General features: G+C 40.2%; 1 protein-coding gene across 4 annotated transcripts in view; it reads left to right on the top strand.

Annotated features, from left to right (window-relative positions):
* The window catches only part of LRRC20 (leucine rich repeat containing 20), a 103356-nt gene that overhangs the window by 4197 nt on the left and 85624 nt on the right, over positions 1 to 13535 (top strand). For 2 of the 4 annotated variants that reach the window (XM_089510422.1, XM_089510423.1), the window contains exon 2: positions 4525 to 4652. In XM_089510422.1, the coding sequence (XP_089366548.1) occupies positions 4571 to 4652 (82 nt within the window). In that variant the 5' untranslated portion in view covers positions 4525 to 4570. Of the gene's footprint in view, positions 1 to 3360; positions 3422 to 4524; positions 4653 to 13535 lie in introns of those variants that run through there. The other 2 variants (XM_089510420.1, XM_089510421.1) reach the window with 2 other exon arrangements.

The following is a 13535-nucleotide window of genomic DNA, read 5'->3' as shown; positions in this document are numbered from 1 at the left end:
TGGAAAAGTTACTTTATCATGCCAGTTGGGGGATTTGAGGAGTTTTAGTTCAAAAAAAGTAAACTTCTCCAAGCAATGAAAAATTATATCAGGGGGGAAAAATGTCCTTTCCAGTAGTTTTCAACATTTCCTTATCTGGGATCCATTTTTAAAGTCAGCCTGCAACAAGGAAAGTGTACTTCCAACTTTTATTATATATACAGTAGATAGTTTTCTCTCAAAACCTCAAAGCAGTGGTACTGCTGGCAAAACCTACTTGGATCAGGGAGAGGGGCATCACTACTGGGGTCATGGGGTGATAACTCCCAGTTGAAGAGTGCAGAGGATCCTGTCTGCTGTTTGCTGCCTAGTGCTTTGGTGTTAGAAAATCCCACAGGTCAGATGCATAATGTGACTGTTGAGATAGCATGTCTATGGGTGTGCCTTTATTTTTTTTTATCTGTTGCATAATACTTTGTTTTGAAAATGCTGCAGAAGCAATCACTAGGAGGTACCCCTTACTTCACTTTAAATTCACCCACCCATGTCAGCACAGATATGCTTTAGAGAGTGAAATGAGGTTAGTCATTTCTGGCAAGTGGAAATGACTGTTTTCTGAATATTAGTGTTTAAGACTAACTAGTCAGAAAGAATGTTGTGTCACTTAAAGCTCAGTTCCTTACATGTCTGCTTAGGGTCAGAAGTTATACTGAGTGTTGAGATTAGCAGAAGGTGAGTGGAGATAAGGCCTTTGTGGATATCCTTCTGACCATCTTAACTGAGATCAACAATGACAACTTCTTGGAAAAAAATGTAGGCCTGTTACATGGTCATTTTTCTTTCTTTCTCCTGTATGATTTTTAACACCTTCGACAGATGAAGAAGCCAGTGGAGCTTAGAAAGTTTGCATCATGTATTTTGTGTATTTTGGTTGGTCCAATAAAGGTATCACTGTAACAGCATCTTGGCAGAATGGTATGGTTGAAAAGAAATACGAATTCCTGCACACAAGCTAGGAGGTGAGGATATACTGCAAAACTTAGTTGCAGGTTTCACTTCTCAACAGATTTTATCCACCCTAGAATATTTATACAAAAAAGCAGGGTCAGGAATGTCTTAAATAAACTAGAAATGATGCTCACTGTTATTACAGGATGGCAGCTTAAATAACTCCCTTTAACCATAACATGGTGCAGGTCAACCTAAGCTTCATTTACTGAAGTAAGGTGTACCAGTTTCAGTTAAACAAACTTTTACGTATGTGTGTTTAGTATTTTATACATATGTTAAGATAAACTGTGTGCATCGAGGGCCAGTGTGATGTACTGGTTTGAGTGTTGAACTGTGACTCTGACAATCAGGGTTCGATTTCCCACTTGAGCATAAAAACCACTGGGTGACCTTGGGCAAGTCACACTCTCTCAGCTTCACAGCACAGCAATGACAAACCACTTCTGAGCAAACATGCCAAAAAAACCCATGTTAGGGTTGCCTTAGGGTTGCCATAAGTAAAAAAAAAAGGACTTGGAGACACACAACAACAACAATAGTTCCTGTTTGCAACAATGAACAAGTGAGATCCCCACGGCTGTGTGAACTACATACAGTATTTGCAGTCATTTAGCTCACACAGTTAAGTCTTTTCAGCTTGGAGTTCATGGATCCACCTGAATGGGTCACAGATGTTATGGCATGTGCTTCTAACTGTGGGTGAGGTAGTTGTTGGGGAATAGGATCAGAATAATCACATCTAATCCCTTCCTTCCTTGTTTCATTTTGTTTTGACAGCCAAAAATGCGTAAAATTAATTATCTGGGTTGTTGATCATATGACATTTCACTCTTGCATATATGGTAAATGGTGTTACAAAATGAAGGGCTAGCAATATTTTGGAGGGCCACATATTCCTCAGGCTTTGGAGAAAAGAAATATGGTAGACACCCACTAACACCATTCAGTCCTGGGGTGCTGTCCTAGAGGTTTTGCTATAAGGGCATAACTGGACACCACTGAACTAAAGGATTAGATCAGGGTAGGCAACCTTTTTGAGCCGGGGGCCGGGTTGCTGTCCCTCGGACAACTGGGGGGCCGAAGCAGTGGGGTGGAGCTTCCACCCTCTGGGGGTGGGGCCACGTGCTGGGGGTGGAGCTTCCACCCTCCAGGGGCGGGGCCGCATGCTCCGCCCCCGGAGTGATAATAATAATAATAATAATACTAACGGTTACTAGCATGGAAACTACTAAAATGCAATTCAGAATAGAAGGGAGAAAGCATGCACCACTGTCTCAACCCAGAAAAGCACAAGGAGCTTAGTAATAATATTAACAAGTTACTACTAAAATGCAATTCAGAATAGAAGGGGAAAAGCATGCACCACTGTCTCAACCCAGAGAAGCACAAGGAGCTTGGAGTAGTTTTTGCAAAGAGACCACCAAGGGCAAATAAATAATAATAATACTAACAAGTTACTACTAAAATGCAATTCAGAATAGAAGGGAGAAAGCATGCACCACTGTCTCAACCCAGAGAAGCACAAGGAGCTTGGAGTAGTTTTTGCAAAGAGACCACCAAGGGCAAATAAATAATAATAATACTAACAAGTTACTACTAAAATGCAATTCAGAATAGAAGGGAGAAAGCATGCACCACTGTCTCAACCCAGAGAAGCACAAGGAGCTTGGAGTAGTTTTTGCAAAGAGACCACCAAGGGCAAATAAATAATAATAATACTAACAAGTTACTACTAAAATGCAATTCAGAATAGAAGGGGAAAAGCATGCACCACTGTCTCAACCCAGAGAAGCACAAGGAGCTGAGAGTAGTTTTTGCAAAGAGACCACCAAGGGCAAATAAATAATAATAATACTAACAAGTTACTAGCATGGAAACTACTAAAATGCAATTCAGAATAGAAGGCTAACCCCCCCTCCCCTAAAGAAGCAACCAACCTCTCTCTGGCTTGCTCTTGCTCTTGCTGGCCAGCTGGCTCCTCCTTCTTCCTCCTCCTCCTTTCCCTGCTCTTCTATTCATAGGGAGGAGGAGGGCAGAGGGCAAGGTGGAGCCCGATGCAGGCCTGCTGCAGCCCCTGGAGCCCTGTTGGAGTGCTCCAGGGGCTGCACCAGGCCTCCTAATGGGCGCCGCCATTTTGTTTTTCAAAATGGCGGCCGAAGTCTCGCGTGACCTTTGCCATCCTGAGGTCACGCGAGACTTCGCCGCCATTTTGAAAAACAAAATGGCGGCTGCAGCGGCGTGAAAATGGGGGAAATCGGCGGCAGGACTGCGCAGGGGCCGGCAGGAAGGCCTTGGCGGGCCGGATCCGGCCTGCGGGCCGCAGGTTGCCGACCCCTAGATTAGATGCATAGTTTTGAAATAATCTTCTTGGATCAAGTAGTGTTGCTGGAGGCATGATGAGCTCATTGGTGCAGAGCTTCATTTTATCTAAGTAGGTTGTTATACCAACTGCAATTTTGCCTAAAGAGAAATATCATAGTGACTGTTATCCTACAATGACTCCTAGCTTAGATTACTACAATGGATTATTATTAAAAGGATGATGTTCAAAACAGTTCAGAAATATTAGCTAATCCAAAGTAGGTCAGCAAGACCTCAAGAGGGACTGGATGCTATAACTGTATTGGGTCTTGACTCTAGGCCCAGGTCCAAACCCAAATGCTGATATTAATGACACATGTTCAAAATCTTTCCTTTCATGAGTCTCTCCAGGCGTGAAGGTCTGTTTCATGGCACATTATTGTATCATTTTCACTGTCACGGCTCTATTCTATGGAACCCAAGGATTTGTAGTTTTGTGAGGTATTTAGAATTTTTTGCAAGAGAGTTCTTGTTATGGCATTAAGGTGCTATACTGTAATTGTGTATTGTGAAAATGTTGCAAGATCATCCGTAGAGGACTAGGTTCTATCATAATATTAGCCAAAGCCAGTAGTTATTATTTTTCACTTCTGGGTGGCTTCCCATTTTCAACCTCCCCAGAGGCATCTCTCTTGCAACCTGTAGGGTGTCAGGTGATAATGTTTTTGATTCTCCCAGGCTTTCAGTTTTCAAAAAATGGTATTGTGCTTTTTTTCTTTATAAATCTTTATTTTGTCTTTGGTATTATTTTGGTATTAATTCCTAACTGGATTTGTTTGTGTATGTGTTTCAAATATATCTTGGGATTTTAGTTTTATTTTGTGAGCCATCCAGGGAACTTTGAATGCTTGTAGTTTACAAATGAACTAAAGAAAATATATTTGCATATATAATTGTCACACCTACTGGCCAAATTCTGCTTCTCAAGATGTCCTTGCTTCTAGAACTTGTTATCTTTTTTTGTGTAAAGTTTCAGACTGTAGTTGTTGTGAAGAATGAACAAGCAAATCTCTTTGTTATTACCCTACTTAAGTTACCTTTTACTAGAGATTTGTGCTTCATATTGAATTTTAAGCATCCGCCTGTTTTCAAATAAGTTTTCCTTTCCCTCTGAAATCTTTTCTGAAGTACTAGTGCAATGGATCTTGTTTTGTTTTGTTTTTGTTTCTTCAGCTGCTGCACTTTCCTCAAAATATTTTCATTGTTGGATGTTTTCTGCATGGAGAAAAAGATGGGGGAAGCCGTTGCCAGAGTAGCTCGAAAAGTGAATGAAACTGTTGAAAACAAAACAGATTCTCTGGGTAAGTTAATCACTTGGCTTTGCTCAGGACCAAGAGCTGGCCTCTCTTGTCCAGTGCTGCCTACTCCAGAAAGAGCTTGAAAACACTATGGTTTTGGAGTAAAGCTCCCAGAATCCTGCCAGCTAGTATGGCTGCTGGCTGTCCTGGCTGGGTAATTCTGGGAGTTGTTGCCCAAAATAGTAATGTTTCCAAATTTGTTCTGAAAGGCAGTGGCTCTCCAAGATGTCATGAATTACAGTCAGACAGTCATTCCTCAGCCTGCTACATAACATTGTGCTTGAATGGATGTGCCAAGGATTAAACTTGCATTCTCCTTCTTGCATAGCATGTGCTGCAGTATACCCAAAACAACTCTTTTACTTGGGAGCTCCTTCTCCTCAGTGACAAACAGCCCTGTATGGTTGCAGTGAGTGGATGACTGTTTCAAGATTGCCAGTGTGCTGATTGCATGGGTCTTTTCTTTCCAGGAAGTACAATAACATCAGGTTGCAAACAACCACAGAATCAACACTGCCTGTATGGTAGCAATATTAATGCAGTGGAAGTGTGGGGGGTATCAGCTCAGATGCAATGCATGGTATGGATGTGTGTATGAGAGAAGAAAGTCTAAAATAATTGTATAGTAGTTGTATGTTAAAGTGCTGTTGTTTTTAAGTCCAGATTTGGATATGTAGGAAATCATCTATAGGCGTTATCTGATCCATGTGAGATTTATTTCTCTCTATCAGTCTGTCTGTGCATTGCAAATTCATACAAGTTTTAGCATGTTTCAAATTGAGACAATTAAAATGAACACTTTAGATGTTTAGGTGTGTAGGTGGGCCTGATACTAGAATTGTGTTCACCAATTATGCCTGGGATTTAAAGAGGAGAATCTAAACTGGGAGTGGAAATCATACAGACCCTCCAGATGTTGTTGGACCAGAACTCCCAGCATTTCTCATCATTGTCTGTGCTGGATTGGGATTTGCAGTCAGGAACCATCTGGAGGGCCACTAACTGTGGCAGTACATACATCAGGCTACAGAATCTGGATGCTATGTTTGAGGTACTGTACTTGCATATCTGTAAATCCATTATGTAATCAGAGAAAGTTGGTCCATCTTGTACAGTGTTTTCTATTCTGACTGCATACTCTCAGATTGTCCTGATTTGAAAGGGACAATCCTGATTAATCCTGTCATCCCACTTCTTCAGCTGCTAAAATATGTCAGTTTCTTTCTCCTCTTCCCACTTTCCTGCTTTGTCTGCAGCTTACTTCAGTTCCTGCAAACTGAATTTAAATGAAAAAATACTTTTGTATTCCATAATTCAGCAGGTGGGAGAGGAGGGGACAAAATCTTTCCCTTACTAGAAGGCTCAGGAAAAAGCAAATTGCTGCTTCCCCTAACTTGGGTGTTTTTCTTCATTAATTTTGTCCACACTTGTCCATTTTGTCCACACTCTAATACTGCTTGGCCACAATTTTCCTTTGAGAAACGTTGGATGGTATGTAACATTTCCCCCCAGTTTCTCAGCTGGTGTCTGTTTCTTGGTTCTGCTACTTGATGTTTTCTTCTGTTTTTATTGGGGATTTTTGCCTGTTCCTTGAACTGGCTAATTCAAAGAGCTTCCTCAAAGTTCAGATAGTCGTTACAATTTAGAACCTTGTAGCTCCATTTGTGGTAATGCCTAAATTCTGTCATGGCATCAGATCCTGTCTGATCTTGGAATCTAAGCAGGGCCAGGCCTGGTTAGTTCTTGGGTGGGAGATCACCATGCTGTAGGCTATCTTTCAGAGGAAGGAACTGGCAAAACCACTCTAGATACTCCTTTGCCTAAGAAAACTATAAAATTCATGGGGTCACCATAAGCTTGCAGGCAACTTGAAGGCACACATACACAGCTCCATTAATACGCCCCCCCAAAAAACCCAAGAATAAGTTCAGTTTGTAATTGTATTGTGAATAAACCATATTTTTAATATACTAAACATTATAATTTTAGGCTAGCGTTATATTTAATTAATTTTATGTTCCTAAAGTAACAAAGTAACTTTTAGTCTGTATAGGGAGGTTAATATTGCATTTTTAAATTTAAATTTCCACAAATTTTACATCTCTATAGTTATATTTTCCAATCAGTCCTTTCAGATTTTGCCCTTGTAGACTTTTCTTCCCAGCACATCCCGAGGCCAGGAGCCCTTACACACAATAACAGTTATATAATGACTTTAGCTGTAGTGGTTCCATCCTGTGGAATCCTAGAATTTGCAGTTTAGGGAATTCTTTGTTTTAGTGTCTAATCAAACAACAAATTCTAAAGATCCATAGGATGCAGCCATGACAATTTAAGTGGAGTCATAGTGCTATAATTGTATATTATCAAAGAATCCCTGTAGCCAGTAGCATACAATGCTAAGGTAGACAAACAAATAATTCCAACAGCTCCTATATAAACCTGAAATATTGGCAAACAAATACGAAGGGCCAAAACAAACTGTGAAAATGGGGGGTCTTTTAGCCGTCCCATTTAGGCTGGATTGGGGCCTCAGCAAACAGATTCTTCACACACCTAGTGTCTTTCAGATGTATTGGTCCATACTTCCCAAAATTCCTGATAACCATTGGTCATGCCCATGGTGGGAAACTGTAATCTAACATGTTTACATACTGCTGGGTTGTGAAGGGCTACATAGGTTGAGCATCTCTTACACTGAATTCCAGAATCCAAAATCGTCCGCATCGGTGCCTGAAATAGTGACACCTTTGCCTTCTGATGGTTCAGTCTACACAAACTTTGTTTCATGGACAAAATTATTAAAAATATTTTGTGTCTAAAATTATCTTCATGCTATGTGTAAAAGATGTATATGAAACATAAATGAATTTCATGTTTAGACTTGGATCCCATCTGCATGGTATCTAATTAGGTATATGCAAATATTCCAAATCCAAAACTCTTTTGGTTCCAAGCAGTTCAGATAAGGCAAACTCAACCTGTACTAGATTCTTTGCAGATCACATTACAAAGAGGCGCTATGACTGAGGGCCGGAACAGACAGGCAGGAAAAAAGCAGATCCATTCTGTGTTATCAGAAAGTAGGTTGAAACCTGACTGTTCTCACAAAAGGCACCCTGAACACACGACACAGAAGTCAAGCCATGCTATGGGATTTTTCTTTTCTTTTGCTGCCTGCCTACCATGCATGTGCACCATCACACAAACACACCACCAGTGACCTCCAGTTATCTCTCTCTTTCCTTCCCAGATGCCATTCCATTAGACACTTGCCCATATGATCAGCCACACAGTTGCATGTGCGATGTACTGGCTGTACAGTGCATTGGTGTGCCCAGTGGCAAAGCACATTCATAGAGAGATACATTGGTAAAGCATGGTCATGCATGCCCCCTTCACCCCATGTCCCCCTGTTGGTTTGTGTATGTTGTAATTACATCAATTGCATTATTGGTGATTGTGTTTTTGTTTTGCCACAGTCCCACTGTTTATATGCCAGTATGAAGATGCGTATTTTCCTCCTTGCGTCAGAGTATCCCAGCTTCTTTTTGATTCAGCTTTTAACCCTAAAGCATGGCTTCATTTTGCTTCCCAACTGCGTTCGCCTTGTACATCATCTGAACACCCCCCTTCAAAACAGCTCAAAGCCATTTTATTTTGCCCATGTATTTCACTCCTCAGGTTTCCATTATATTTTGGAAATTGACACAAAACATTAAAAGTGAGGCCAGTCTTAAAAATGAGTCCACAGAAATCGCTAGCCTATCTTTTTACTAGCCCATTTACTCCCATGTGTTAGTTATTTATGGATGAACAAAGAAGGGCAAATAAGAAAAGAGTTTCAATATACTTTCCTTTCCTAGTCTTCATTTTTACTTGGTGGCCCCAAGACATTTTGTTGTCTGAAGGAAACTAGCAAATGGTCCCCCACACAGTCACATTATACTAACTACCAAACTATGCATGTGATTTTCACACCTGAGGCAGAAAATCCCATAATCCAGTTCCTATTCCTGACAATAAAATACAGTAATCACAAATGAAATAATTTACAACTATCTTTTCTTTCATGAATCCCACTTTTTTTTTTGGCCTAAGGGTGACCATCTTACTATTCTGCCTAATAATAAGCCAGCCTTGCTCAATGTGCAGGTGACTTTTTCAAACCTGTACATGACCTTCTCTTGCATCAGTGTCCAAATTTGAATCTTGGATCACATTGTAAATTTGGTAAGTCAGGTTGAGTACTTGATGGCTTTGTTAAATCATGTTGCCAGATGGGATGGAAAACCAACACTTTTAAAACATGTTTATTATGTTAATATCTCATCCAAGGAATTGTGTAGGTGTGCAGCTACTTAGTTTCTGTATTGAACCAGAATCAGACATTCTCAGATGGTTCAGAGCACCAGTGAAATAACATGTGTGCTCTTGTGGTTTGTGTACTTTATTCCATATATCAAAATCCAGTAGGTGGAGTACTTTCTCTATTAACTAAGCAGCAGTGGCTTAATTTTTTCAAGCCTGGAGAGACAGCAACAAAAAGGAAAAGAAAACCAAATATTTACATATTTGATTGACAGTGGAAGTGTATCACCTCTTTCACTTGGTCATTCTCCAATGGGAGTACTTAATAGGTCATTAAAAGACTAGCAAAACATTTTGGTTTTTCCTTGGTTGTATAAAAAATCTGTGTGCCTTTAAAACCTGTATGTATGTATGTATACATACATACCTGTTTTAAATTATAAGTAGTCTACATGGATTTGAGGCCCAAATACCCTGAAGACCCAAGCTCTCTTCTGATCGTGTCAACCAAACACAATAAGGTCTGGTTAATACTTGGATGGGAGTCCCACCAAGGAATACCAGCTACTGTAGCCTATATTTCAGAGGAAAGCCATGGGAAATTATCTCTGAGTACTCTTTGCCTAAGAAAAGAGTAACAGTAATCCTGAAAGAACACCCAAAAGACAAGCTATTTGAATTTTTCATATTATCTTTTGGTCTTATATTTCATTTATTTAATTTGTTTTATTTTTAATTTGCTTTACTTTTTATATTATATTATTTTGTTTTGTTTAGTTTTAGTTTATATTTTATTTTTTTATCCTATGATTTTAATTTAATTTTAATTTAAATTAATTTTTAATTTGCTTTATTTTTATATTTTATTATATTATATTTTAGTTTTTTAGTTTTACTTAATTTAACCTTTTATTTCATTTTACTTATTTTTTATTTCATTTTACTTATTTCATTTCATTTCTATTTTATTTTTTTCAGTTTTTATTTTAAAATTTATTTAATTTTTAGTTTATTTTAGTATTTTATTTATTTTCTTTTATTTATTTTATATTTTATTTTAAATGTTTTTTGTACTATTATTACACCTTAATAATTCTATGTATCATTGAATATAATGGCAATAGTTCTGACATGGGGTAGTCCTCTGTGGCTAAATAAGGTGGCTTCCAGCTTCTTTGAAGGCAGAGTGTTTAGACAATTTATGAGGTGAAACTGGGTGGGAAGTGAAAAAAAGGTGCGCTCCAGAGCTAAGAAGTGGAGCAAAAAGAAGCTGACTCTGACTTAAAGTAAAAAATGTGCATCATTGCACTGGCATATAGATAGCCCAGCACCAGTATGGGACTGTGGGAAAGGAAAAATGCAATCGTCAATAATGCAATGGGTGTAATTACAAAATACACAAACCAGACAGTCCAACAGGGGAGCATGGGGTGAAGGGGGTATTTATGGGGGGAGGGCTTCCATGATTGTGCTTTGCCAGTGTATCACTCAGCACACAGATGCACTATACAGGTGGTATATCACACCTGCGACTGTTTGGCCATTCTTACTGGCAGGCACCCAATGGGATGACACCTGGGTGGCAAGAGGAAGGTAATTGGAGGTCGCAGGTGCTGTGTCTGTGCAATGGTGCACATGCATGGTGGGGAGGCGACAAAACAACAACAACAACAACAAAACTACACAGTGTGACTTGACGCCACATGGTGTGGACAGTCCATGGGTGTTTGGTCCACCTTGGGAGTAGTCCATGTGGACAGTGGGGCTTTGATCCACTTTCAGAAAACCCTGGATTGAGCTGCTTTTTCCTGCCCATCTGCTCTGGCCCATAAACAGCTCCTAAACAACTTCTTCATCCTTCTGATTCCTGAAGCTAGAGGCTGTTGTTTCCCATAGACACAAGAGACTCCAGCTTCATGAGTGGGGTGCTGGCGGAATCCAGGGAGTCTTCCTCCTCTTAACTCTCAAAGCAAACAGCTGTTGTTAAAATAGGAGACAGTAGTCTACAGCTTCGGGAGTAAGGTGAATGAAGAATCCATGGATTGGTTGTTTTGAACGTGCAGTAGATCAGTAGACTCAATATCAATAAATACACATGGGGGGGGGCTCTAGGATTGTCACCCAAGAGGAAAGGGGGCAGTAGCCCAAAAAGGTTTGGGAACCAATGGTTTAAACCATACCTGCACAACTTGGCAGTAGGTAGGGGCCAAGATTAAAATAGGCTAAATTTATTTGTGTCACAGATAGCTCACTTTCCAAGTAAATGTGTAATTAATGAATTAAATATTTTAATCATTATAGAGAAATCTGGGTGCAGAGGAGTTCTCGCTGGAGGCCACCTGAAATCCTTTAGCAGGCCAGAAGTGGCCTGTGGGCCATATATTGTACAGGCTAGTTTAAACCATGATTTAATCCAGCCTGTGCCACAGAGTTTTTTGCTTCCAGCAGCTGCTCTTCTCATGCTTGCATGAGTGGGTAATGAACTTTTCTGTGAGTGTTTTGCCACAATAGGGCCCTGGCCATAGAAAAATGTGTCAAAGCAAAAAAATCCCCCCCCCCCCCGCTAGCTTTATACATGATTTCAGCTATGTCTTGAAACTTTGCTCCAGATCATTAATGGAAATCTATTGATATTAAATGTATTCTAGCAGAGCATTTCAAAAGGTAACTCCCAAAGTGATTAAAATGTTAATTATTGAAAGCACTGATGCATGCAAAACCAGGAATAGTCTGAAGTATTAATGTGATAAAAGCAGCAGGTGGCAGGTGAAGTGAATAAACTATTTTTGGTAACCACAAATCTTTTGTTAATAATTCACATTTGTTGGTTGTGTCAGAAATCCCTTCTTTAGAGCCAACGCCCATATTGGTTGGAAAACTCCAGGAGCTGTACTCTGGAAAAGTAGCTTTACTTCTAACTGATCCATCTTGTATCTTGTATGTGGCTAAACCAAATGCTTGAAGTATTCATATTTATGATATAATCTGAATTTATATTGCTGAATAAATTTTGATCTGCATGTTGTACCTAGGCATATCACACCCAAATCTTGCTTGTTCAAGATTAATTGTAATGTGCTGCACCAGTGGCAAGAAGAATTGGCAGACTGAATATGGCACAGGGCCCCTGTACCTTCAATAGTTAACAAATCCTGAAAAAGGAAAATGTAGTGTAAAGTTGCTCCAGGGAGAACTATGCAGCATCAGTCAGTGCTGTGCAAGCATGCAGCTATAGGAACAGAGCTCTATGCTTATCTGCTCCACCCAACCTTTCCCTGGGGTAGGGGATACACCAGCTGAGAGATGAGATTGGGTGGCTGAGGGAGGACATGTTGCATAGTTCCACCTGGTGAAAAGTTATGCTACAGCTTTCTTTACAAGGATTTGTTATCTGTTAAAAAGTACAGAACCCAGTCTCATTGGTGGCCTGGCAGTCCTACTGGCAAGATACCAATTTCTCATGGTGCACAATACCAATTTAGCATGCAAGATATCTAGATGTTATAAAAACAATTCCCTGTATCTAAAGCAGGCATGCCCACAACCCCAGGGGATGCGAGATGGTGTTTCAGGGGGTGCCACAAAGAGTGATTTGTGACCTTGAGTGATGGTTTATGACTGAGTCATCACTCAGCCAGCTGCCAGTGTGCCTTGAGAAGTGGTAGTGGGTGGTTGTGTTGCATAGATAGTAGTCCCATTGGTTTTTTCATCAAAAGGAGAAAATTTTACAGTTTACAATAGTTTTAGAATCAAATTTTAGAATCAACTCACTAAAATTAGATTGGCATTTTATGTACTGAGTTAAAAGTTTGTTTTTTAAAGTTCAGTTTGTTCATCTGCAGTATTGTATGTGGTTCAAATTGCAGTATAAAAATTAGAAATTAAACTGCAAATGTGATATTAGTTCTGTAAGGGGTGCAAACATTAATGAAACATTTCCTAGGGCCGTTGCAGATGGGGAAAAGCTGCTCTTTGCTGGGTTGTCTGAAAGTGGATCAAAACCCCACTGTCCGCACAGCCTGCTCCCAAGGCAAGCCAAACACCCACAGGCTGTCTGCATCATGCAGCATCAAGCTGTACTGTGTGGGGTTTTTTTGTCGCCTCCCCACCATGCATGCATACCATCACATGAATACACAGCTTGCAACCTCCAATTACCTCCCTCTTCCGACCCAGATGTCATCCCATTGGACACCCACCAGTATGATCGGCCACACACTGGCAAAGCACAATTAAGGAGGCCCTCCATACATGCGCCCTTCATTTCCCTTTCTCTCCTGCTACTCTGTCTGGTTTGATTGCATTATTGGTGATCATGTTTTTGCTTTGTCACAGTTCCATACTGGCACTGGGCTGTTTATATGGCAGTGTGATGAAGCACATTTCCTGCCCTGAGTCAGAGGATCCCAGCTTCTTTTTGCTCCAGTTTTTAGCCTGAGAGCATGGCTTCCTTTGCATCGTCTAAACACCCTGCCTTCAAGCGGTTAGAAGCCTATTTATTTGGCCAGTGCGGACTACCCCCTAGAAAATTTGGGAACCATTGATCTGCAAACAGATCCCACAGGGTAAAAGTTT

Source organism: Sceloporus occidentalis, unplaced genomic scaffold (assembly GCF_023333645.1).
Source record: "Sceloporus occidentalis isolate IW3139 unplaced genomic scaffold, rSceOcc1.0.p SCAF_2, whole genome shotgun sequence".
Taxonomy (NCBI): Eukaryota; Metazoa; Chordata; class Lepidosauria; order Squamata; family Phrynosomatidae; genus Sceloporus; species Sceloporus occidentalis.
The sequence above is the reverse complement of the archived record's forward strand: the minus strand, read 5'-3'. Positions and strand labels throughout refer to the sequence as shown.